The following is a 26,002-nucleotide window of genomic DNA, read 5'->3' as shown; positions in this document are numbered from 1 at the left end:
GGCATATTCAAGGCAAGGACTTTAGTCTCTACACTGTCGCGCCGGGCACAAAGATTTAGTTATTGAGCCATCGCTGAACCCTACTTCATTTTTTTTTTTTTTTTGAACGGCAGAATCACAGAGCCAAAATCCTCCATTAGCAGGCCAACTCCCTAGATGGCCGCAATGACCAGCCTAAGCCAGGAGCCTCTTCTTGGTTTCCCACATAAGGTGGGGCCCAAGGACGTCAGGCATTTCCTGCCTCTTTCCCAGGTCACAAGCAGAGAACAGGCTGGGAAGTGGAGCAGCTGGGACTCGAACCTGCACCCATAAGAATGTCAGAACTGTACATGAATCAGCCTGTTACACCAAGGCAACAATCTCTCTAGAGTTTCATTTTACAAAAACACTACAATAAAATGTATTGACTTTTGTATTTTTAAAAACTGCATAAGTGCTGTATTATGATGCAACCCAGAAAATATTAAGAGCATTCTATTCTCAAAGCAATATAACTTAGTCTTCATACAATTCTATCAAATATTATTATTCATATTTCCCAAAAGAACCAACACCGCAAAGAAGGCCAAGAAAACACAGTAGTGCGGGCTTACCAATCCGGATTCTATTCTCGACACTCCAAACTGCACGAAGCCGAGGTGAGTGAGCGCCGTCTGCGCCCACCTTCCACGTCGGGCCAGACAGGAAGCCCGGAAGAAAGGTGGCCATCCCCGACTCCCGGCATGCCAAGCGGCCGCCAGCCCGTCACGGGCACGAGCACGGCAGGCGTGAGGTGTGCAAAGCCTTGTGGGAGCGGAAGTGCTCGTGGCCTGTGGCCTCCGTGGGCCCACCGCAGTCCCAGCTCCGCTTTGCCGCAGCTTCGTGGGGCTCCTGGCCGCCGGTCGCTGAAGGTAAGCAAGGCTGGCAGCAGGGCGGGAAAGCTGGAGGGAGACGCAGGCGCTGGCCACGAGGTGAAGGGCGAAGCCCTTCGGCAGCTGGACCTGACCCGCGGTGTCCTGGGAGCCGCTGCCGTGCCAGCACCGGGAAAGGGAGGAGCGAGAGCAGCGTCCCTGAGGCCTTGCCCGCTCGGTCTCTCATCTCCTCCTCTTCCCCTGTTTTACCCTGCTCCCCTCAGGGCTCCGCCGCCATCTCCACCATGCAGGCCCGGGAACACGCTGTGCCTTCTTGCCGCCATGCTGGCCCCCAGAGTGCGAGTCAGCCCAAGAAGCTGAACGAGGGCACTGTGTCATCCTTTTTTACTGGTCCTGAGGATTTAGAGGACTCGGGCCACTCCGCCGCCCTGCTGGCACAGCTCAAGTCCTTCTATGACGCGCGGCTGCTGTGTGATGTGACCATCGAGGTGGTGACACCTGGCAGCGGGCCTGGCACGGGGCGCCTGTTCCCCTGCAACCGCAACGTGTTGGCCGCCGCGTGTCCCTACTTCAAGAGCATGTTCACGGGCGGCATGTACGAGAGCCAGCAGGCCAGCGTGACCATGCACGACGTGGACGCCGAGTCCTTCGAGGTGTTGGTGGATTACTGCTACACGGGGCGCGTGTCCCTGAGCGAGGCCAACGTGCAGCGCCTGTACGCCGCCTCGGACATGCTGCAGCTCGAGTATGTGCGGGAAGCCTGTGCCTCCTTCCTGGCCCGCCGTCTCGACCTGGCCAACTGCACGGCCATCCTCAAGTTTGCTGATGCCTTCGGGCACCGCAAGCTGAGATCCCAGGCCCAGTCTTTTATAGCTCACAACTTCAAGCAGCTCAGCCGCATGGGCTCAGTTCGGGAGGAGTCTCTGGCAGATCTGACCCTGGCCCAGCTGCTGGCCATCCTGCGCCTCGACAGCCTGGACATTGAGAGCGAGCTGACAGTGTGTCACGTGGCCCTGCAGTGGCTGGAAGCCGCCCCCAAAGAGCGGGGCCCCAGTGCGGCAGAAGTCTTCAAGTGTGTGCGCTGGGCACTCTTCACTGAAGGTGACCAGGACTACCTGGAAGGGCTGCTGGCCAAGCCCATCGTGAGGAAGTACTGCCTGGACATTATCGAGGGGGCCCTGCAGATGCGCTATGGTGACACGCTGTGCAAGTCCCTGGTGACAGCGCCAAACAGCAGCAGCAGTGCCAGCAGCTCTGTCGTGTCTGCAGCAGAAAATCCACCCCAGAGGCTGGGAATGTGTGCCAAGGACATGGTGATCTTCTTTGGCCGTCCCAAAGATCCATTTATCTGCTGTGACCCATACTCAGGGGACGTTTACAAGCTGCCCTCCCCCTTGACGGGCCTCACCCTCACTGGAGTTGTCATCACTTTCGCCGTCTGTGTCTCTCCAGATCATGACATCTACCTAGCTGCCCAGCCCATTAAAGAACTCTGGGTGTACAAACCAGCCCAGAATAGCTGGCAGCAACTTCCAGACTCCTTGTTGTGTCGTGAGGGCATGAAAATAGCTTATCTGGATGGTTATGTTTACATTTTGGGTGGGCGAGACCCTGTTACTGGAGTGAAATGGAAGAAGGTGGAATGCTATAGCATACAGAAGAACCAGTGGGTATTAGTGGCTTCCCTACCTCATTCTTTTATGTCCTTTGACCTAATCATATCTCAAAACCGTCTGTATGCCCTCAATAGTAAGTACATGTATAGTTATGATCCCAGCCACAATACCTGGCTGAAGTGTCTTTCGCCCAGGCACTGTCACTTACGGGAAGCCAGCGTCTTTAATGATGAGATCTATTGTATCTGTGACCTACCAGGCATGAAGGTCTACAACCCGGTCCAGGCCCAGTGGAGGCAGATTAGTGGTATTCCCTTGGTGACAGAGAACAACAACTACAGGATTATCAGCCATGGTCAAAAATTGTTGCTTATCACCTCATTCACCCCAAAATGGAAAACCAACCGAGTCACCATGTATGAATATGATAGTACAGAAGATCTGTGGGTAAACATACGCAGTCCATTAGGCCTCTTGCAGTTTGACTCGTACTTTTTGTGTCTCTCAGCTCGTGTTTATCCTTCCTGTCTTGAACCTGGGCAGAGTTTCCTCAGTGAAGATGATATACCAAGTGATTGTAGTACTGAGTGGAATGTAGGTGGGTTCAGTGAGCTGGGCTCTGAACCGGGAAGTTCTAGTTCCATGTCTGATGATTATGATTGGTTTCCAGTAACGCTTCGATGCAATTTGGAACATGACTAGACTTTCTTGTTCCAAAATTGAAGCACCAGGTGTTTTTACTGCTTTGGAAAGTATCCTGTAGGCAGTGCTCTTCCTCTGAGGTAGCAAGGAGTTAAATAGCTACAGATTTGGTGTAAGCAAGGGATATGGTTAAAACACTTGTGTAATTTAATGCCTCGGAATGTCAGCACTCAGAAGAATCAACCTATTTAGTATTTTACTCTCCTAGTATTTTAATGGTTAGTAATGGTTGTGTTTCATTACAGTAATTCAGTCTTCTGATAAAGTTTACATTGTTCTGTGCTACAAGCATTTAACTTAAATTTTAGTTTTTGTAATAGGTAATTGGATAGAAATTGATAATGCTGTTGTGAAAAAAAATATTTTTCTTCAGTATAATGTGTAGAGTTTGAAAATAGCACTGAATAGTGAGTTTTTACAAAATGTGTTGTAACTGAAATATAGTCAGTTTGCTATTAATTTTCTCAACTATGACTAAGGAAAAGTACAAAAAAGTGCATATTATATGTTACATGCATATTATATGATTTTGTATGTTAATACATAATGACTGAAACTTCACTGAATGTCAAAACAGACACAGATACAATTCTGTTCAAAAACAACATTTCAGTTTCAGACTATAAAATATGAGTTTGCAAATCAACTAAACAATTAATCGCAAGAAATTATATGTTGGTATGGTCAAACTTCACAAGAAAATAGCAACTTGCATTATAGTTTTTATGTCTTTAGTGTGTATACCTGATACATGTTTCATTGAATCAGGGAATGTCTTTTTCCTCTTTGGGAAATGACTGAGTACAAAATTATCTGCTTCCTTATTTGAAGAAGTATATGTTATTCTTAAATATTTTAGCTGTACAGTTTTGGTGTTCATTGTTAGAGGATTATTTAGCAGGATGTGCTATCTCCTCAGTGTTTAATTAGCTTTTAATGGTTTTGAGTTTAAAAACATATAAGCTAAAAGTAGTATATTGTTGAGCTCAGTAGTTACTGTCTTTGAACAGTAAAAGTGCCAAAGAAAGACCTTTAAAAGTTTAAGTTGTATAGCATTGAAATTTTGTCAGTCTTTTGAAATTACTAAATGTGCTTGCTTATCAGCTTAAAAGTGTTTTTGTATTAAAAGTTAACAGTTAAAGGACATTGAGAGATGGCACAGGGCTGTTAGCTGAAGCTTATTTCCCGTACGGTGTGCTCCTCTAGAAGTGGTACACATTGCCAGTGTGGCATTTAGACATGCTCGCTGTCTGTGAGCCATGCTCTAGTGTTTATTTTTCTGTCACCATAAGGACATGCAATGTAAGGACAAGTTTAGAAATAGATACTGAATTCCACACAACTGACATTGTGTTTTCCTTGTGAAAACAGATTAATGCAAAAAGGCTAAGGTTACATGTACATGACAACTCAAATACACAGCAGAGGAATATGCTCTTGTGTGTAGGGGGGACTAAGTTTTTGAATGAAATGTAAAATAAAGATAGGAAGAGATGCAAAAGGAATAAAACTAACAGTGTTTTCTTAGTCATTTCAATTGTCCTTTTGCAAATTCTGAAAGATAGTCATGTTTAATATTTTAACTGAAATGCCTGCTTTGTCTCTGTGTCTCTTTATAATAATATATGTGCTTCTTCAGTTTAAGGTGATAATTTACTTCATTTGACAGCAGTGGACTTAACTAAAAAGCTGTTCTTAATAGTGTTAATTTTTTTGCCATGTTTTGCTTACTATTAACTTGTTGCTGATAGATTTTTGTTTTGTATGGTTGAAATTTGATAATGCTTATTCCAGCCAGATTATCTATCTGCAGATTAAAGTTATGCAAAGAAAAAAAAATTCTCCTGTGTGTTATTCTTTACCTCGAAGTGCAGTAGTATCTTAGTTTACAATAGGTTTTTAATTGGAAAGGAGTTTTTCTTTCTTTTTCTTTTAAATTTGAAAGCCAGAGCAACAGAGTGCAAAGCAGCAGCAGCCAGGAGCCAGGAACTTAATCTGAGTCTCCCAAGTGAGTGGGGTCTCAAGGGCTTGGGCTGTCTCACTCTGCATTCCCAGCTTCATCAGCAGGAAGGTTTACTGAAAGCAGAAGAACTGCAGCTCAAAACCAGCAGTGTGATATGGGATAAAATAAAATTAATTAATTAATTAATTAATTAAATCCTTTAAAAAAACCCATTTCATTAGTGGTTTATTTTTCATTTATTTGTCCTGGTAAATACTAATACAGGGATGCTTGGTGCTGGGAATGCTCCCATGGCCACTCCATCTGTCATCTTTGCCCCTTCTGTAACTTGAATTGCCTCCATTAAGAATGATGACTCCTTGGGCCTGGCGCAGTGGCATAGTGGCGCAAGTGGTTAAGGTCCTCGCCTTGCACGCCTGGGATCCCATATGGGCGCCGGTTCTAATCCCGGAAGCCCCGCTTCCCTTCCAGCTCCCTGTCTGTGGCTCGAAAAGGCAGTCGAGGACGGCCCAAAGCTTTGGGACCCTGCACCCGCGTGGGAGACCCCGAAGAGGCTCCTGGGTTCGGTTCGGCGTAGTGAATCATCGGACGCAAGACCTTCCTCTCTGTCTCTCCTCCCCTCTGTATTTCCGCCTTTCCAATTAAAAAAAAAAAAAAAAAAAAAAAAGAATGATGACTCCTTAACCTGCTTCTCGTAATAGGATAATTTGCCTTAGTCTAACTGAAAGAATGCCTTTTAAGTATTTCACTTGATCTTCCCAGTACTTTAAGAAATGTGGAAAGTAGCATGTTTAGTGCTAAGTCTAAATCTGCCTCTACGCCTTCGCACCAGGCCCTAATATGTTTTTTTAAGATTTATTTGAATACTAAACTGAAAGATCTTTCTTTGCTGATTCACATTCCAAATAATGGCAAGGACCAGGGCTTATCCAGGCTGAAGACAGATACTCAGAACTCTACCTGGACCTCCCCCAACTGGGGCAGGAGCTCAAGCACTAATAATTGGCAGGGACCTGCATCTTAAGTGGAGCAGCTGGGACTCAAACTGGCACTCCTGTATGGGGCACAGGTGGCTTGACCACAGTGGTGATCCCTGAAGTATCTGTAACTCTTGCCCATTCGTTGTCCAGCTGTGAGTTGTGCAGTTGCTCCATTTTGTGTTGCTAGTGAAAAAATGCTTCAAGCTGAAGAGTTCCAAGAGTCAAGAAAATGGCACCATTGTCCTCTAAATATCATAATATGGCAGGAAAATGGAAAGGAAACTAACTATGCAGAAGAGGCCAGGTAGGTGCGCTGGTTTCACTTTGTAAAAACCCACTGTGATGAGAACTCCACAAAGCCAATATTAGCGCCCTCAGCATGACTTCATTACTTTGCCAGGCCCCCACTTCTTCCAAGTTTGACAAACACTACCAAACTGGGGACTAAACTTACAGCCTACACATTTTAGGGATCTCACTAAAACCATATCTGAAATCATAGCACAGATTATTACTATAAAACATGAAGGTGAAGAATTTAAAAGAAACAAATAATTTTATTTGAAGGAATGTTTGGAGGGCCCAGTGCAGTAGTCTAGAGGCTACCTCACCTTGCACGCACTGGGATCCCCTATGGGCAACGGTTCTAATCCTGGCAGCCCCACTTCCCATCCAGCTCCCTGCTTGTGGGCTGGGAAGGCAGTCAAGGACGGCCCAAGGCCTTGGGGCCCTACACCCATGTGGGAGACCCAGAAGAGGCTCCAGAGTCATGGCTTTGGATTAGTTCAGCTCTGGCCGTTGTGGTCACTTGGGGAGTGAATCATTGGACGGAAGATCTTCCTCTCTGTCTCTTCTCCTCTCTGTATATCCGCCTTTCCAATAAAAATAAATCTTAAAAAAAAAATCATCTAAAATACTTCTTCATAATGCAGGGGAAAACTAGACTTTTACATTCATGAAATAAATTCACTTAACACCCCAAAACTCTCTAAATATTATTTGATAATACATATATTAGAAAAAGAAAACAGACCTTAACTATTTCACAAAGTTTTTAATAAGCTACAATTTTCTTACATATACACTAGTATCTTAAAAACACAAATTTTTACTACCAAAAGTTAAATACTGTACATTTTATGAAAAATATACTTTTAAGATTTTGCAAGTAATTAAGTCCATCTTTAAAGAAATTTAATCAGAAAACGGAAAAATTCCTAATATGAGTGAACGCTAATCATTTATGAAGCTAGAGGTCTATTTCAGTTCAAGTTTCTTTTATGTACATAGCATTAAAGCATAAAAACAAAAAAGTATTTTCCTGGACATATACTGTTGTAGACAACTGACAAATCAGCATAATGGCTGGTTAAAAGTTACAATGCTTCAGAAACACTTACTGTTTTAAACTCAGCTGGAGCTAATTTTCATTTCTACCTTTGGTCCAGATCTTACCACATATTAACCACTACATTTGAAGTATCTGAGCTGCTCCTGCTCCCTGCCCTTTGACTTTAAATTTAGGAAGGTAAGGTTAGATGCAAATACTTTCCATATAAGTCTCAAACAGGATCTTAAGAATCAATCTGCCACTGGCTGTGAATTTTCTATTTTGCAAGGAAAGTATGTCTGAAGGAGTAAGAATGGAATAAAGCCTTGTTTCCATGTTTTAAATAACAGATACACAGCATCTTAAATTATGACATAATTATCAATTTTTAGACACTGAACATAATACACTGTATTGCAATGCAATGTGGTAGGCTCCATTTTAGGAACAAAGATAATTTTTAAAAAAAAATATTTAATTCACATAAAATACATTTAGAATAAATCTAAATTTCTAGCATCAAAGTAGTTAGAAATACACACAAAGAATCTTTAAGATGTACTGTCTCCATTCTGTCCAGAAAGTATATGCAAGAAGTTCTATTATAATTACTGATCATCACCTCGTTGCCTTAAATTCCTAGCTTTTCCATTTTCAATTCTTCTCTTTTTGAAAACTGGCGCCACACCATCTGCGACAACTCCAAGAGAAGTGACAGTTTTTTCTTTAAATACCACTTTTGGTTCCCCATCATCACCTTCTGAAGTAGATACATACTCATTTTCAGTGCTGGGAAGTTCCAAATCTACCTCCTCACTGGAAGAGAGGTAAAAATAAAACCATTATTTGATAGGTAATGTTTTCATATAACCCACAAATGATCAAAGCCCCAAAACTACCTTTATAATGAAGCTAAAAGTTGGTCATTTTGGAGCAGAAAATTACCCAGAAACACTGATTTTACACACTATTTAGCATAAAAATAATGTAGACTTCATACAGTGTCATCTCTTATTCCTGTTGTGCAAAGGATGGTACATCATCTTAGAAGCTATTTGTGCGTAACACTCATCATATGATAAGCAGTATAAGGACAAGGATACAGAGGGCATTTATCAAAACTGATTTTGCCACAAACTGACAGGTACTCTAGAGGTTTACATTACACATGATGAAAACCATGTCATTTTAATATCCCACTGTAGAAAGCTCAACTGGCTATACTGGGCATCACTTTACCTAGTTCTTTGACCTGATTTGTTGCTTTTTTTTTTTTTAAAGATTTATTTATTTTCATTACAAAGTCAGATATACAGAGAGGAGGAGAGACAGAGAGGAAGATCCTCCGTCTGATGATTCACTCCCCAAGGGAACGCAACGGCTGGTGCCGCGCCAATCCGAAGCTGGGAACCAGGAACCTCTTCCAAGTCTCCCACACTGGTGCAGGGTCCCAAATCTTTGGGCTGTCCTCGACTGCTTTCCCAGGCCAAAGCAGGGTGCTGGATGGGAAGTGGAGCTGCTGGAATTAGAACCGGTGCCCATGTGGGATCCCAGCGCGTTCAAGGTGAGGACTTTAACCACTAGGCCATGGCTGCCGGGCCCCAACCTGATTTGTTGTAAGCAATCAGTTCAGTGGTTATAAAATCAGTATGTGATTAATATAAGATCACAGTACACTATCACCTAGCCATAAAAGAGCAATATCACAGCATACACATCAGTTCCTTACAACAGAATTCTGAACATGAAGCAGAAATATCATTATGTTTAACTCTCTCAAGCGGCTGAAGTATACAAAATGTATTGAGAATCATGTATCCCCCATCTAGAGAAAGTAATTATTAAGCTGACATAAAGAGAAAATAAGAGGTGGGGGGAATGAAAAATCTTCTATTTTGTTTCTTGTGTTGAAATTGTGGTAAATTTACATTAGTGGCTGGTACTGTAGCATAGTGGCATCCCACATGGATGCTGGTATGAGCCCCGGATGTTCTACTTTCCCTCCAGCTCCTTCTAAAGTACCTGAAAAAGGAGCAGAGGACAGCTCAACTGTGTGGGCCCCTGTACCCATGTGTAAGACCTGAAAAGCTTTTTGCTCCTAGCTTTGGACAGGCACAGCTCCACCTGCTGCAGCCACTGTGGGAGTGAATCCGCCGATGGAAGATATCTCTGTCTCTCCCTTTCTACCTGTTTTCTAAAACAAAAATAAATGCTTAAGAAAAAAAAACTATGGGGCCCGACACAATAGCATAGTGGTTAAAGTCCTCGCCTTGAACACGCCGGGATCCCATATGGGCGCCAGTTCTAATCCCAGAGGTCTCACTTCCCATCCAGCTCCCTGCTGTGGCCTGGGGATGCAGGCAGGAAGGCTCAAATCCTTGGGAACCTGTACCCATGTGGGAGACCAGGAAGAGCTCCTGGCTCCTGGCTTTGGATTAGCTCAGATCCAGCCGTTGTGGCCGCCGTTTGGGGAGTGAACCATTGTTCAGAAGATCTTCCTCTCTGTCTCTCCTCCTCTCTGTATATCTGCCTTTCCAATAAAAATTGAAAAAAAAACTGTTGAAAAAATATACATTAAATGCCATTTTTGTTTGCTTATTTTCCCTTAGACTGTCAAAAATGATGCTAATTTCATCTGATGAAGTGTTAAATATTATTTTTATTCTTATTTTGTTAGATGAAATGGGATTTAGAGAAAGGCTCAATAATTTGATCAAATTAAACTGTTACATACATTCTACATTCCTTACCACCCTGACACCAGGTAAAATTAAGAAATTTCAATAACCCAAGTAGCTGCTGCATTTCTAACCTAGCTCTCTGCTGATGAGCCGGGGACAGTAGAGGGTGTCTGAAGACCATGGACCTGTGCCAGCTAGATGCGACGCCTGGATGCAATGCCTGTATGCTAGATAAGGTCTGGTCTGGTCTAGCCCTAGCTGTCGTGGGCATCTGAGGAGCTAAACTGAAAATAGGCACTTGAACCAGAAATATCCTCCTTTAATTTTGGATCCTCTACTGTTTCATATGCCCCCTTTCCTTTTACAATATATATTTGAAAGGCAGAGTTATAGTGGATGGATCACTTGCCAAATGGATGTAATTAGGACAAACTGGAGTCAGGACCCTGGAATTCAATTTGGGTCTCCCATAAGGGTGGGCAAGGATGCAAGCTTTTGAGTCACGTTCCACTGCTCTCCCAGGTATACTAGCAGAGAGCTGGATTGAGGGTGGAACACCTGGGACTCAAACTGGTACCCATGTGAGGTGCTGGCATTGCAGGTCTTTACCCAATGTATTACAACCATCCCTCATTCTTTTTCTGGTAAATAATTTTTTTTCCTCCTGGGAACTACATTTCCTCCCTTTGTATACCTGAATTTGGAGGGCAGTCTGTATTCATTCATGATTCATGGTAGTTAGTTCAGGAATGGAAACCAAGTATGTAATTCCCACTTTGGGAATAGCCATCAAAGAAACAGCTTCTTGGGGCTAGCATTATAGTGCAGTGGGTAAAGCTGCATCTCATAAGGGTGCCAATTCACGTCTTTGCTGCTCTATTACTGATTCAGTTCCCTGCTATGGTCTGGAAAAAGCAAAGGAAGATGGCTCAAGGTCTGGGATCTTACCAAACCCAAGGAGGACAGAGATGAAGCTCCTGCGTCATGCTTGGCATAGCCCTGGTCGTTGTAGCCATCTGGAGAGTGAACTAGTAGCTGGAAAATCCCTTCTCTCTAGGACTCTTTCAAATAAATATATAATTCTAGAAAGGAAATACTCTCTTTTTCAGAGACCTCTAACTGTGAGTAAAATAACTTCTAAAGCTTTGTAATTAGATTGGGGGAGCCTCCTTAGAAAGGGTCAACTCAGAGAAATGAAGAGCTGAAGGAATCAGAGACTGATAAGGCATCACCATGGTTTTGTTCATGCACATATGCAGGCATTGCATACCTGGATACATCATTTCTACCATTTGCAAATAAAAATAACACTGCAGTGGATTATGTATACTAGCCAAAACAAAATGAGTAAAGCAAGAACAGCGACCTCCCTAACCTGTGGTTCTTGGTCATTACAGTTGAGAAATAATGAGATTTTATGTTGCTTGCTTAGATTAAAATATTATTTAAAACATGCTATTCAGTTCAATTATTTTAAACAAGAGTACAGGAAGGGTGGGTCTCAGGACGGGGCATCTCGTGCCTGGATCCCTGACACCAGCCACCACGTGCACGTGGTGAACTGTCCCTGGGTGGCCAGTGCACCATTTGGTGCCTGGCTCTGCCTTCTGGCCACCCGGCCAGAACCTCTGGGGTTTTGGTTCTTTGAATTGCTGCTTAGGTAGCTCCAGGTTGAACCCACTGTGCTTCTAGGACATGAAGTAATCGTAAAGGTTCCCAATGACAGTAACTCTTCCTTTGAAGAACTTGTAATCACTAAACAATGCTGACCACTGAACACCAGTCCATGCAAAAGCTAAGGCTTGGGGCTTGTCCAGCAGGATCATATCCTACTATCTGACATGATGATGGATCAGGAGACTAGTCACATCAGGAAGGGCCATGACATTAACCAGCAATCGAGAACCATATCTGGGGGTAGCTTACGTGGGGGATGTGTGGGCCAAACCCTGTGGAAAGTCTCGACCCTTTGGTTAGCTCAAGAGTTGGGGTGGTGATGGACTAAGCAAGGTGTGACCAAGGAGCCTGCCATCAATCACAGGTAAAGGAACTGACAACAGCCTGGACTGGTCAATGCAGCAGCACCTGAATGTGCATCCTGAATAGGGTGTGGGGTGGGCTGGGCTGCAATGTTCACCAGCTCATACAAGGCCAAATGGAAGGTCAGACTGTGCTGGGCACTGGCCTAAAACCCAATGGCATGTATGAGAACTGGGTCTGGGAGTGGATCAAGTGGAACTTGGGAAACTCCCCTGGCGAGTCACAGCTCCCGCTGGTGAACATGTGGTCCAGACCTGGGGGTCGGACAAACTGGGCAAAATAGCTCCAACAGCTGGCTAATGTGTTGATTGGTAATGGAATGGGGTATACCAGGCAGGACTGAGCAAACCTTAGCCCACAAGTAAAACTAGAGACCAGGATGGAGCACAGGTCATGCCTAGCTAGGCTCTTGCACCTACTGGATTACATGAGCCAGGAACACTAAGCCAGAGTGTCTAAGGCAGAGGTCGGGACAGGTGAGGGGCTGAGCCAAGCTGAGTCAGAGCAACCACTGGCATGCGTGTGATCTAGGGCTGGGGAACAGGCCCGGTTGGGGAGCTAAGGGGACACCCTAGCTGGATTGAGGTTCCCACCAAGGGGCATGTGGGAGGAATGGGGGCTGCGTTTTGGACAGGAAATGGTTGTAGTCTCCCTTGGCACAAGTGCGGAGTGGGACTGGATGCACTGAGCCGGGCCAGACTCCAACACCCTCTGGTGTCCTGGAGGACCAGGGTAAATGTGGGATGGACTAGGCTAGGTCTCAACCCCTATCGAGCCATGTGTGAACCGTATGTGGGTATGGATGAGCTGTGATTGGGCTGAAACATCCAACATCAAGGACCAGTTTGGGTTGAAGGATAGTCAGGAAAAGCCACTGTTCCTGCTGGGATAGGAGGTGAACTGAGTAAGGCTGGCTTATGGACCCCATGGTATGCATGAAATCTGACATTGGGAGAGGTTCTGATGGAAGAGCCTGGGCAACTCCTCTGGCAGGACAGACCCCGCAGGTAAACACAAGAAGCATGATAGGAAACAGCCCAGAACAGGCCATGGAAAGTTTCCCACTGGCATACATTTGACATGGGTCAGGGGCAGACCAGGCTGAATCAGTTCACATCATCCATTGGCAAATCCAAGCACCATAATAGAGTGTGGGTCGAACCAGGTTCGGTCACGACAAAAACCAGTCACAATACAGAATGCCAAGGTGAGGTTGCCTGAACCAGATGTGACCACAGTGCCCAACCAGCACGCGTGACAACCAGGAAAAGAGGGGGCCGAGCCAGCAGGAGAAATATTGGGGGGGGGGTCCTTTGCTGGACAGCTACTCCCATTGGAGAGTGTGGGCTGGGATGGGGGCAGAACAGACTAAGCAGGGCCACAACACCTGTGTGCCTCATGTGGACTAGATCAGGGAAAAGCCAGGCTGCGCTGATTATTCCAACTGGAATTTTAAACAAAATTAGAGTGGGTGAGGGTTGTTTGGGCTTAGCCACAGCATCAGCTGACACTGGGGGCTAGTTCTGTCAAGTCAAACCACAGAGTGCATAATACGGGAATGGGAGAGACCTGGGAGAGAAATAGTGGGCTCCTCCCTCTTGGGTTACCACTCCCACGGGAGGGCACAAAAACTAGGACAGAGGCTGGGGTGGTTAGACAGAGAGGCACCCAAAAACATCCGTGACTGCTGCATAGTGGAGCTGGTTAGATGGAACTAAGCTTTAATACCCATTGACATATACAAGAGCCGAATGGGATGTGGGACAGACTGGACTAGTCTGCTGCACATACTGGCAAACCAGGGTAGGGGGCGGGCCTGGTGGGGGTTATTGTGGGTTGCTCCAACTAGACTGCAGCTCCCACTGGTTTATGTGAGGGCCGAGTATGTGCTGGGCAGAACCAGGCTGGACTGCAACACCCATTGGTTCCAGTGGAAGTCAGGGCTGAAAACAGAACCAACCAAGCGATTGCAACCACCAGCTGAATTGGGGCGATGGACTGTGCCGGGCCCTGTACTTGCTAGTACATACAAGAATCTGGACTGGGATCACCTCAGACAAAGTTTCTTTTGAGATCTCCCCAATCGAATTGCCGGACTTGGAACCCTAACCAAGAAAAGACAGAGGACAGAACAAGTCAATCAACCATCTCAGCTCAATGTTGGCAGCGAAATACTGGGCAAACGGAGACTCTGTGATGGACTATGTCAATCAGTGGATTCTTCAAGGACCTCATAGTGCTTGGAGTGGCAAGATTGGCAGCGATTCATAATTGGTGAACTGTCAAAACCACTTGAGCAAGAACCTTGGAGTATGCCCTACATCCAGGACCTGGGGTGTGTGGGAAACTGGGTGGGCCTTCTCCCTCGATATCCCCCTTTAAACATGAAGGCAACAACATAGAAATAACAGTCTTACTCACTTTCCTATAGCCCTTGAACCTTTTTACCCTGCTTTACTATGTATAGATTGTCAAAAAATATAATTAAAAAAAATTCCTGAAATTGCCGAAGAAAAACATAACACTAATAAAAGCTTTCAGTACATTATAAAAAAAAAAAAAGGAGTAAAGGTTGCCTCTGGATATACATTTTTATTTTGAAGTATTTTAGTGATCACTTTATTAGTGAAAAAAATCTGATGTGTAATCTGTAAAATGTAACTGTAATCTATAACCTGATTAAATGGGAAAATGTTAAAAAAAAAAAGAGTACAGGAAAAATTTCCTTCTTTCTCACCGATATAGGGCAAAAGTACCATGGAGATAGGGACTGAAAATGTGTGCTCCACCCTATCTATGTCTGGAGAAAAATGCAAGTTTGAAACAATATGTCCTAAGGATATTATAGTAACTTATAAAAATAGAAGAAATATTTGGGAATTTGCTACAAATGCAGTTAACAAAGATGAGTATAAGAACAAAGATAAAATACTAAGCCATTAATAATAGTTTAAAAATTAAGGAAAAGAGAAGATGGGGAGAGGCTGGCCAACTAATACAAAGCTGTAGTTATTGGGTAATTAAGTTCTGATAGTCTGTTGTATATCAGCATGAATCTAGTCAATAATGCATTATGTATTATAAAACAACTAGGAGAGGCCACTGAGTGTTCTCATCACAAATGATAATCATGTAGAGCTACTTACTTACTTAGTGTTAATTAGCCTGATTTGATCATTACACAGTATTTGAGGGCATTTCAAAAGATTCACGGAAAAATACAAATACAAGGCATGTTTGTGTGTGTGTGTTTGGTGGGGGCTAAAATGATGTTTAGACCCAAGCAGCGAGCTGTCTGGAATAGGGTCCCACTGCCGCCACGCACCCGGGTCCAGCATGATGCAGAAGAGGATAAAGTGGAGGATGAGGAGAAGGATGACGATGACAGTGACAAAGATGAGGAGAAAAACAGTCACTGAGGAGAAAATGAATATTGACTTTGAAGCTTCCTCCATCTCTGATAGAGTCTGATGGGATTAAGAAATTATGGCATCGGTTTATCCTAAAGGCTCCTGTAAACACTGCACACTTAACAGATCTGTGGAGTGTCATTAAGCAAACAGACGTTCTAGAAGACAGCGATGATGATATGAAGATGACATTTTTGGCTTCAAGAGCCTTTTAAATTTGACTGAAAGGGGGCCCAACGTGATAGCCTAATGGCTAAAGTCCTCCCTTGAACATGCTGGGATCCCACATGGGCGCCGGTTCTAATCCCAGAGGCCCCGCTTCCCATCCACCTCCCTGCCTGTGGCCTGGGAAAGCAGTCTAGGACAGCCCAAAGTTTTGGACCCTGAACCTGAGTGGGAGACCCGAAAGAGCCTCCTGAGTCCTGGCTTCGGATTAACTCAGCTCCAGCCATTGCGGCCACCTGGGGAGTGAACCGTTGGTTGGAAGATCTTCCTCTCTGTCTCTCCTCCTCTCTGTATATCTGCCTTTCCAATAAAAATAATCTTAGAAATTTTTTTTGACTGAAAGGAATGGTACCCCGTGTGCTGAGTAAATCAAAGAGCTGGTTCTAAGTCTATGTGAGAGGAACTATGAGAAGAATACGGCTGAACAGCTGGACAAGCTGTTGGAGTACCCCAGTAACCCACTGAGGTGCATCAACGTTTCCCAACAGATCACTCTGCCCATGCACCAGCATCTGCACAATGGACTCATACAGGCACACAAGACCAATAAACCAGGTGGGAAGTGCTGCTCTACCTTCTGATCAGTAACACTTCCGTGAAAACAGAAAAAAGCAATTCCAAAAAGAAATGGAGTAACTGAAAGAGGAGTTAACATGTGCAAAAGCAGAGGAAGAATTTTTCTCTAACAAGGCAATCCTCAATTTCAGCTACTCCATGCAGGAGGACCGTGACACTTGTCTGGGAGGCAGGTGGTCTTCTGATGATGTTCCCATGAAACCCCTGAGAACTGTGATAGTAATTTCAGCTGAAAAGATGAACAAGATCATGGAAAAACTTAAAGAATATCTCTCTGTCTAACCCATTTGCTGTGGGCAGAACTGAGCTCATCTTTATGAAAATTATCAGAAAACTGTGCAGGTTTACTAAAAAGCTCATGACTTTATTTAAAATCCTTTACAAATGTATGGCTCTACTCCCTGTGTCTGTGACACACTTACAAAATGTGCTTCTTTAAAATTTTGGTCAGATTATGAATGGATGATTAAAAACTTTCAATAAGAAGAAAAACTTGGGGCCTGGCATGGTAGCCTCTCTCTTTTTTTTTTTTTTTAAAGATTTTAAAAAAAATTTAAAAAAAAGATTTTTTTTAAAAGATTTATTTATTTTCATTACAAAGTCAGATACACAGAGAGGAGGAGAGACAGAGAGGAAGAACTTCCATCGACTGCAACAGCTGGTGTTGTGCTGATCTGGAGCCAGGAGCCAGGAACCTCCTCCGGGTCTCTCACATGGATGCAGGATCCCAAAGCATTGGGACGTCCCAGGCCACAAGCAGGGAGCTGGATGGGAAATGGAGCCCCTGGGATTAGAACTGGCGCCCATATGGGATCCCGGCGCATTCAAGGAGAGGACTTTAGCCCCTAGGTCACGCGCCGGGCCCGCGGTAGCCTCTTTAAAATCCTTGTCTTGCACGCACCAGGATCTCACATTAATACCAGTTCTAATCCTGGCAGCCCTGCTACCCATCCAGCTCCCTGCTTGTGGCCTGGGAAAGCACTGCAGGACAGCCTAAAGCTTTGGGATCATGCACCCGAGTGGGAGACCCGCTTCTGGCTTCGGCCTGGCGCAGCTCCAGCCGATGCAGCAACCTGGGGAAATGAATCATCAGATGGAAGATCTTCCTCTGTCTCTCTTCCTCTCTGTATATCTGATTTTACAATAAAATTAAAAAATAAATCTTTAGAAAAAAAAATCCATGGGATAGTAACAAAGATCTCAATAAAATTCATCTTTAACATAAAAAAATACAAATACAAGGTAAGTCTATTTGTGTATAAGATTCGAAATTCAGTTTATACATAATATGCATTCTCCAAGCTTTCTGAAGACTCCCTATTTACATGAACTGAAGCACTGCACCTAATATGTATGTACAGTTATTATACATCACTTATGAACAGTAAAAAGTAAAAGGAGGTATGAGCAATACATTTAATGAGCACAGCATCCCTGAGATTTATGGATATGCTGGGATGTGAAATATTTACTAACAATGGTAGAATTAAAGTTTTGGATACTTACTTAGATTTTATTTCTTCTTTAACTTCTTGCCATTCTCCATAAGGATTTGGTTTTTTCTGTGCTTTTGGTTTTTCTTCTTTTGGAGTCGACGAATTCTGTTTTGGTTGGCTTTTTTCTTTCTGTATTTGTGGTTTAGTTCCTTCATCACTATTTTTCTTTTTTTCCTGAGATGTAGAAAAAGAAACAACACATTTAAAGCCAAATTACCAGGGAAAGAAAAACAAAATTTTCTTAGGTTTTAAAGAAGATTTATAACCAACATTTCAACTCAATAACTTAATTTGTACTAAACATAATAAATATTTTGATCAGCTTTTCATTATAGATAAACTGTTAATGCAGCATCACATAATATAATGTCATGAGTTTCACATTTAAGGGTTTATAAACAGGATGCTTCTATGTCCTCTTTTTTTTTTACGTTAGATTCAATGATTGCTCTTTAAACTATGCCTTTTCTGAATTGATGCCATGTAATAAGACGCTTCTGTTTAAAGAGCTCCTTCAACCCATTAGTCTTAAACAAAATTCATCTTCACCTTAAGCACACTTCCAGAGTCTCACTGGTCTACACTACTAGTAGCCTTTGGAGCGGACGCAGCTTTTACTGGAGTCCCTGTACATGGCTAGGATTTTATGGCACCCTTCCACCTGAGGTAACAAAGATCAGTGGCCAATGTCACGAGTGCCATCAGGCACTAGACTTCAGAGCAAAGTGCACAATCCTGGGTGGGGCCTACAATGCTGCTTTCTTTGCAGTTTTTTCAAATAAATAGCTGCTAAATTATCATTCCCCCTATATTCAAAAGGATTAGGAGGCAGCATCCACTTTCTCTCAAAAATATTATCTGATCCCAGGTCAACTTTTTTTTTCTTTTTTACAATCTTTACATAGTTAATTAGGGCACAAAGTTCAAGGCCAGGTCAATTTTTCAAACAGAATTTTTTTTTTCCCTACTGCATTCTTTGTGTTATTAACGTCTCCTTCTGAAACTCATCCTACCTTCTGTATATTCTCTTCCTCTCCACTGTTTGTAATTAACTGATTTCTGGCAATTACTCCAGATTCACTGATGATTTTGGCATCTCTGGTATCATATTTGTTTTTAACTGGAAAGGTAGATATACAGAGAGAAAGATCTTTTGGGTCTCCCACGAGAGTGCAGGGTTCCAACGCTCTTGAGCCATTCTCTACTACTTTCCCAGGCCACACCACAGAGTTTGATTCAAATGGAGCAGCTGGGACACGAACCAGAGCCCAAATGGGATCCTGGTGCATGCAAAGTGAAGACTTAGTCTAGGCCATTGCACAGGGCCCTCTAGTGTCATTTTCTTCCTATCTGAACACTTGTTGTCATCCTGGGGGCACTTAAAATTTTCTAGTCTCAGTATTGTGATTCTCAAAAACAATTTACCTTAGCTTACACTGTCTCAGTCACTTAATCTTATGTATCTTTCCTCATATATAAAACCCACTACATAATAAAAATACAAAACATTAAAGATAAAAATTGTAAAAAGATCTGTTTATATGAACTGAAATAGTTCCAGGGAGGAAGACACAGAAAGAGAGATCTTCCATTTGCTGGTTCATTCCCTAGACAGTTACAATAGACAGGGCTGGGCCAGGAAGTCTCTCATGTGAGTAGCAGGGACCCATGCAATTGGGTCACTTTCTGCTGCTTTTCCTAGGCCATTAGCAGGAAGCCACATGGGAAGTAGAGCAGCTGGGACATGAACTGGAACCCATAGGGAATTCCAGCATTGTAGACATACCTTTACCCATTATGCCACAATGCCAGCCCTTAAATGTGTGTGTATATGTGTATACACACACACACACAAATATGATAATTTAATATAAACCACTGTAAAGGTAAAATTTTAAAAGCCAAAACTCATCCTCTGATCATAGTTCTTCAATTGTTTCTAGTTTCTGTCCTGTTCTACAATTCCTCCCACCTGCTTTATTTTGGGTGCATGGGTCTAGCATTTTTGTCATCCTATTCTGCTTTCCCAGGCCATTTACAAGAAGCTGGTTTTGAAGGAGAGCAGGTAGGAATCGAACCAGCCCATACTGGGCACACACCAGTGCCCTGCTATGCCACAATGCTACCCCAGGCAATCATTCTAAATACTTTTTCAATAGCACCCTAAATATTTTCATCCCTAGGCCAGCCTTCTGCATATAATCTAAACACTTCCAAAAAAATCTAATTAATAATTTGTATGCTCTTACAGTTCCTCTGAAATTCTATTAAAAAAAAGATCCAACTATATAAATTGATGAAACCTTTAAAAATGTACTATTCGGGCCCGGCGCGGTGGCGCAAGTGGTTAAAGGTCCTCGCCTTGCACGCCCGGGATCCCATATGGGCGCCGGTTCTAATCCCGGCAGCCCCGCTTCCCTTCCAGCTCCCTGCCTGTGGCCCGGGAAAGCAGTCGAGGACGGCCCAAAGCTTTGGGAACCTGCACCCGCGTGGGAGACCCGGAAGAGGCTCCTGGCTTCGGATCGGCATAGTATCGGCCCGTTGCGCTCACTTGGGGAGTGAATCATCGGACGGAAGATCTTCCTCTCTGTCTCTCCTCTCTGTATATCCGCCTTTCCAATGAAAAAATAATAAAAAAATAAATCTTTAAAAATGTACTATTCAACTTTAGTATATACTAATGCTGTTTAGAGATGTTTCTCCAGTCACTCCTTCTCCTAGTTTTTTTTTTTAATTAATTTATTTTTTATTGCAAAGTCAGAAATACAGAGAGGAGGAAAGACAGTGAGAAAGATCTTCCGTCCGATGATTCACTCCCCAAGTGACCGCAATGACCAGTGCTGAGCCAATCCAAAGCCAGGAGCCAGGAACTTCCTCCAGGTCTCCCACGTGGGTGCAGGGTCCCAAAGCATTGGGCAGTCCTCGATTGCTCTCCCAGGCCACAGGCAGGGGGCTGGGTGGGAAGTGGATCTTCCAGTATTAGACCCAGCAACCATATGGGATCCCAGCGCGTTCAAGGTGAGGAATGCCTTGAACTATTTTGCCCTTAGGCCATCGCATTGGGCCCTCTTCTAGTTTTCTTAAGGGTTATTTTAAACAAGTATTCTACTACTTAGGGTTGTCTAAATAATAACATTCACATTCACAGCACAGAATAAGCACAGTCACTACCTCAGCAGATCAGGAGTTAGTGGTCTTAGTGACAGGTTAACTTGAAAATTGACAGTAAAACTTTAATACAGTATTTCATGTTTTGTTTAAAGTAAATTCATCTTAATAAGAAAAAATGGTAAATTAATAGAAAATTAATACAAAGTCATTACAGTGATACTTCTGGAAGATGGAAAGATTATAGGCAGTTTGTTCATGTTTATTATCTGTATTTTGTAATCACTGCTTTAACAACAGACACACTAATATTACTAAAAGGGAAATAATTTTTGTCCCAGAATTGTCCTAAACTCTGGATTATCAAAATTTGCCTATAAACACGAGAGTGTAATATACCAAGGACTTGGCTCTAACACATCACTTAACCCAATATGGGGTTAAGTAGAGAAATTTCAAGCAATGACAAGATTCTAGGTGTGGCCTAGGACTATTTTCTTCCAGTTTCTTTGATTTTACCACCTAATTACACATGGGTCAATGCTCAACTTTGTCACATGGGCTATTTCTGGAGAAAGACACAAAAGCTATACAACTTTAGCAGTAATGAGAAACTTGTGTTTTGAATGCTTTCTCTTCATTGTGGGGCTACTAGCCCTCTTACTTGATTCATTTTCTCTTCCACCATAACTCAGTGGATAACTTATTAATGTCATCAAGCTCCCTATAGCTACTCATTCTTAAAAAGCTATCTACACTTCAGTCTAAATGAGCAAATGGAAGCTAAAATACATGATTCTCTTCTTAACAGAATGTGCTGTTTTTTTCTTTGCTCATACCAATCTATTTTGTTCTTGTTTCCATTGCCCATCTCGTCTGAAGTTTTTCTCAATGATCTCTACCACCAATCTCATGACTTTAAAAAAAAAAAAAAAAGACTTTCTTATTTGAAAGGAAAGCCTCATGCTTCTGGTCAGCTCCCAAATGGCCACAATTGCCAGGGTTGAGCCATCCCAAAGTCAGGAGCACAGAACTCATTGAGGTATTCCACATGGACTGCAGGGACCCAAGAACTTGGGCTACCTGATGGTGTTTTTCCACGTACATTAGTAGTTGGCTAGATTCAAAAGGGAGCATCTAAGACTTGAATTGGTAATCTCAGCATTCCAATATGGGGTGCAGTGTTACAAGTTAGGGTTTAATCTGCTGTGGCATAACATCAATCGCTCTGTGTATTTTTGTAACCATTCCTCTTCATTCTGTCTGCCAGTTAAATGTTTGATGTTTCTCAAGGCTCTTCAAGGTAATATTCCTATATCACCTTTTCAAGATTTAAACTCTTACTAGTATGCTGACAACACCCAAATTACTATTTCCAGCCTAGATGTGCACACTGGCCTGTTCAGACAGCTCTCTGAATGCTACAATGGCCTTTCAAACCAAGGTCCAAAGTGAACTCAACAACTTAACTTCTAAATAAACATAAGTAAACCATTTGTACAGTTGCCAAAATACTGTAGGCCCCCATAATCTTAGTGATGTAACATTCCAAAACTTCTAGAAGCTCAAAACCCTTAATGCTTTACCTCACACATATGTACTTACAAAAAGTTTTTGTTTATAAATTAGGCATAATAGGAGAAAAACAACTAATATTGAAATAGAACAATTATAATGACACAGTGTAAAAAGAGACTTCACTGCATTACTCATGATAATTTAAAACTAACCAATTTTTAATTTCTGGAACTTATGTAATATTATAGGACCACAGGTGATTCCAGGTGACTGAAACTGTAGAAGATGAACACTGTAGGTATGAGAAAGCAATCACATAAGCCTTGAATTTATTTCTATCTCATACCTGAAGTCTGAAGTTTTGTAGACATTTTTATAAACAAAATTGTGAAAAACAAGAACTTACCTTAAATTTTATTGTTAACTTTGGTCTTTCTGTAGAGATTTCTCCTTTTGTCTCCTGTTCCTTTTCAGAATCACTCTGTGAATCTGATGATTTGGATTCTTGTTCGGCACCAAGTGACTTTCCAGTGACTTTATCAGAATGCAAATTACCAGTGTGTGGAATGAAGTCATCAGGTTTTTCCCATTTAGATTCTGTTCAATACATTTTAATAGTCATATTGTTTAGTTACAAATTCTGTTCAAAAGTCATTTCAATATAACACTTTCTGTCTTTTATAATGAAACTGCATCTATTTCATACTATTACCTAATCAAAAAGACAAATTAAATTCACAATCCTCTTGATTTTTAAACTTTCTAAAGTTGATTTCCAACAATCTGGATTTATTATATGTATAAACCAGAACTCTAATGGTACAAGAAGACAGAGAGTAATACAGTAGGTTGACACCAATTTCAGGAAATATAATGAAATTTATTTACAAAACAAGATTTACTGGTGCCTAGCATGTGGGCTCATGAAGACCTGGGGGTTTGGGCTTGCAGGGGTCCAGGGGAATGTGGGATGGACCTGGGGCTCACATCTAGGCAGGCAGAGTGAGCCTGCAGATTTCCCCATCTGCTCTATCGTGGGGGGGTTGGGGAAGGGTAGGAGAGAGCCCTAGGTTAGCATGCTGGCAGGGTGTGCTGGTAGAACGGGCTTGGGGAAATTTGTATGTGTTTGGATCTTGGGTGGGCAGAGGGGAAGGGTCCCAGGCCAGCATGAGTGCCAGGAGCTTGGGATCCTAGATGCAGGCAGAGCTCTAGGCCAGCACACCACCTCACTGGAAGACTGGACTTAGAAAGACTTGGTTGGGGAACCCGTGTACTCCTGGGTGCAGGGACTGTGGATTGCTTGGGAAGGTGGTAAGAGGGTATGTGAGATGGGGGACCGCTGAAGGAGTATGTTGCAGATGAGGAATGACTTCCAAGGGACTTTCCTCAACAAGGCCACTGCACTTGCAGGGAGCCTAGACTGAGTGGTTTGCAGGAGAGAAGCTGGAAGACCTTTCTGGGTGACTGATGCACTCACCCACATGGGAGACCTGAGCTGGACTAGTTACCATGGACCACCACTATCCACTAGCACACACTAAAGCCATGGCCGGGGGTCCATCTGGTAGGGCTAGATCACAGTACAGGACAGCAAGTGTCAGAACAGAGTATCAGTAACGTTAGGCTGGGCCATGACACTAACCAGTACATGAGAGAATCAGGTCCTGGGGCAGATTCTGTAAGGCATATGTGGGCTCACCCCTGTGGAATTACAATTTCTGCTGATTTGCTCAAGACCTAGGGGCTTAGTTAGACATGACTGTGGAACCCTGACACTCATGGGTCCTAGGGCTGGGAATAGGACTGGCTGGTCCAGCTGCAACACCTGCAGGCACACCCAAGAATAAGGTGTGCCATAGTCTGGGCCACAACATCCACCAGCTCATACAAAGGATGAGATGGAAGAGGCAGGCTATGCCAGTAAGGGCCTAGTACCAGCTGGCACATGTGAGATCTGAGTCTGAGAGTGGGCCTGGTGGGGGAACTTGGGAAACTCCCATGGTGGGCAGTAGCTTCTATTGCTGAGCATGTGATTTAGGTCTGGTATTGGCTAGGATGGGCAAGGTAGCTCCACTTGTTGGTGAGTGTGTTGTTTCTAGGAGGGGAAGGAGACCAAGCAGGGCTGGGCCAAACCTTACCTCAGGAGTTGCAGGGGTCAGGCTGGAGTGCAAGTCATGCCAGATTAGCCCATCACTCCTACTAGTTTGCATGAGCCAGGGATGGGGCAGACTCGGTAAGGCTAGGCTGCAGCACCCACCGTGAGAGTTGGGACTGGAGGCAGGCTGGGTCAGATGAGGCTGCAGCATTTGATGGCAAAGGCCAAGATGGGAGATGGGCTATGCTGGGTGGATCAGAGCAACCACTGGCACAAGCACTATCTGTAGCTGGAAATAGGCCTGGCTGGGGAGACAAGAGGACACCCTGCTGCGTTGTGGTTCCCATGGGTGAGTGCAAGAGCCAGGAGAGGGGTGGCGATCTGGGTTGGAGATGACTGCAGTAACCCTCAGCATGGATCTGAATTGGGTCTGGATGTCAATTGTGCCAGATTGGGCAAGACTCCAGTGCCCACTGATGGTCATAAGAGCCAAGATAGGTATAGGATTGGCTGGGCTAGGTCTCAGCATTCCCTGACATGTGAAAGCTGAGTCCGGGCATTGTTCAGGTATGGCTGGGCTATAGCACCCAACAGAACTGGAATTGCTGCGGGCCAGCTGGACAAGGCCACTTTTCCTGCTAGGACAGGAGGTGAACTAAGACTGGGCCAGGGACTTACCAGCGTGCGTGAGATCTGCTACTGGGAGGCCTGAAAGAGGAGCATGGGGAACTCCCTGCAAGTGAATGCAAGAACCAGGGCTGGGGGGCAGCTCAGACCAGGCCACATCAGTATTCACTGGCATACATGTGGGTCAGGTCATATTTGGTCACAATACCAGCCAGTTCACATGAGGGCCAGGACCAAGGGCCATCTAGGTTGGCCTGGTCTATAGCACCTTACCAGCATGAGCTTGAGCTGGGGGTAGACTGGGCAGGGCCAGGCTGCAGCACCTGCTGTCAAAAAATGTCGAGGTGTGGCAGGCCTTGTCAGAAGGGCCATTCCTCTCACCAGCACAATATAGTCCCCGGGGAGGGGAGGAGGACCTAAGCCAGTAGAGGGCAGCAAGGACTCCGTGGTTGAGCCACGCTCCTGCTGGTGAGCATAACTAGGACTGGGATAGATGAGACTGGGCAGGGCTTCAATACCTGTTGACCTGCATGTGAGCTAGATTAGGGGGAGAGCCAGGCTGGGCCAACAGACTGTATCCACAGGTACAGGGCTGAGCCAGAGCAGGTACACACTGGTCAGACTTTGTTGCAGCATTGGCTGGCAAGTGCTGGGAATGGGGACAAATCTGTCAAGCTAGATTGCAGAACCATATGGACAGTGCAAGATCCAGGAATGGGAGAGGGCCCAGTAGAGAAACTGTGGGCACTTCTTTGATGGGCTGCCCCACTGGTGAGCATGAGAA

General features: G+C 43.9%; 2 protein-coding genes and 1 pseudogene across 3 annotated transcripts in view; 2 read left to right on the top strand and 1 right to left on the bottom strand.

Annotated features, from left to right (window-relative positions):
* The first annotated feature begins 1,110 nt into the window (after nucleotides 1-1,110).
* Nucleotides 1,111-3,169, top strand: LOC121163788 (kelch repeat and BTB domain-containing protein 6-like). Its single transcript, XM_040991551.1, has one exon. The coding sequence runs from the start codon at nucleotides 1,136-1,138 to the stop codon at nucleotides 3,167-3,169; it is 2,034 nt and encodes a 677-aa protein (XP_040847485.1). The 5' UTR covers nucleotides 1,111-1,135.
* A 3,982-nt stretch (nucleotides 3,170-7,151) lies between these two features.
* Nucleotides 7,152-26,002, bottom strand: part of WBP4 (WW domain binding protein 4) — a 38,666-nt gene continuing 19,815 nt past the window's right edge. For both annotated transcript variants that reach the window (XM_040991333.1, XM_040991335.1), the window contains 3 exons: nucleotides 22,903-23,093; nucleotides 17,881-18,044; nucleotides 7,152-8,258 (listed from right to left, as the gene is read on the bottom strand). In XM_040991333.1, coding sequence (XP_040847267.1) covers nucleotides 8,051-8,258; nucleotides 17,881-18,044; nucleotides 22,903-23,093 — 563 coding nt within the window. In that variant the 3' untranslated portion in view covers nucleotides 7,152-8,050. The remainder of the gene's footprint in view (nucleotides 8,259-17,880; nucleotides 18,045-22,902; nucleotides 23,094-26,002) is intronic.
* Nucleotides 15,430-16,656, top strand: LOC121163660 (annotated as a pseudogene).

The sequence above is a fragment of the Ochotona curzoniae genome, unplaced genomic scaffold, assembly GCF_017591425.1.
Source record: "Ochotona curzoniae isolate NIBS_2020 unplaced genomic scaffold, NIBS_Ocur_1.0 contig_64, whole genome shotgun sequence".
NCBI lineage: Eukaryota > Metazoa > Chordata > Mammalia > Lagomorpha > Ochotonidae > Ochotona > Ochotona curzoniae.
Note: the sequence above shows the minus strand (reverse complement) of the source record. Positions and strands in the feature narration are given on the sequence as shown.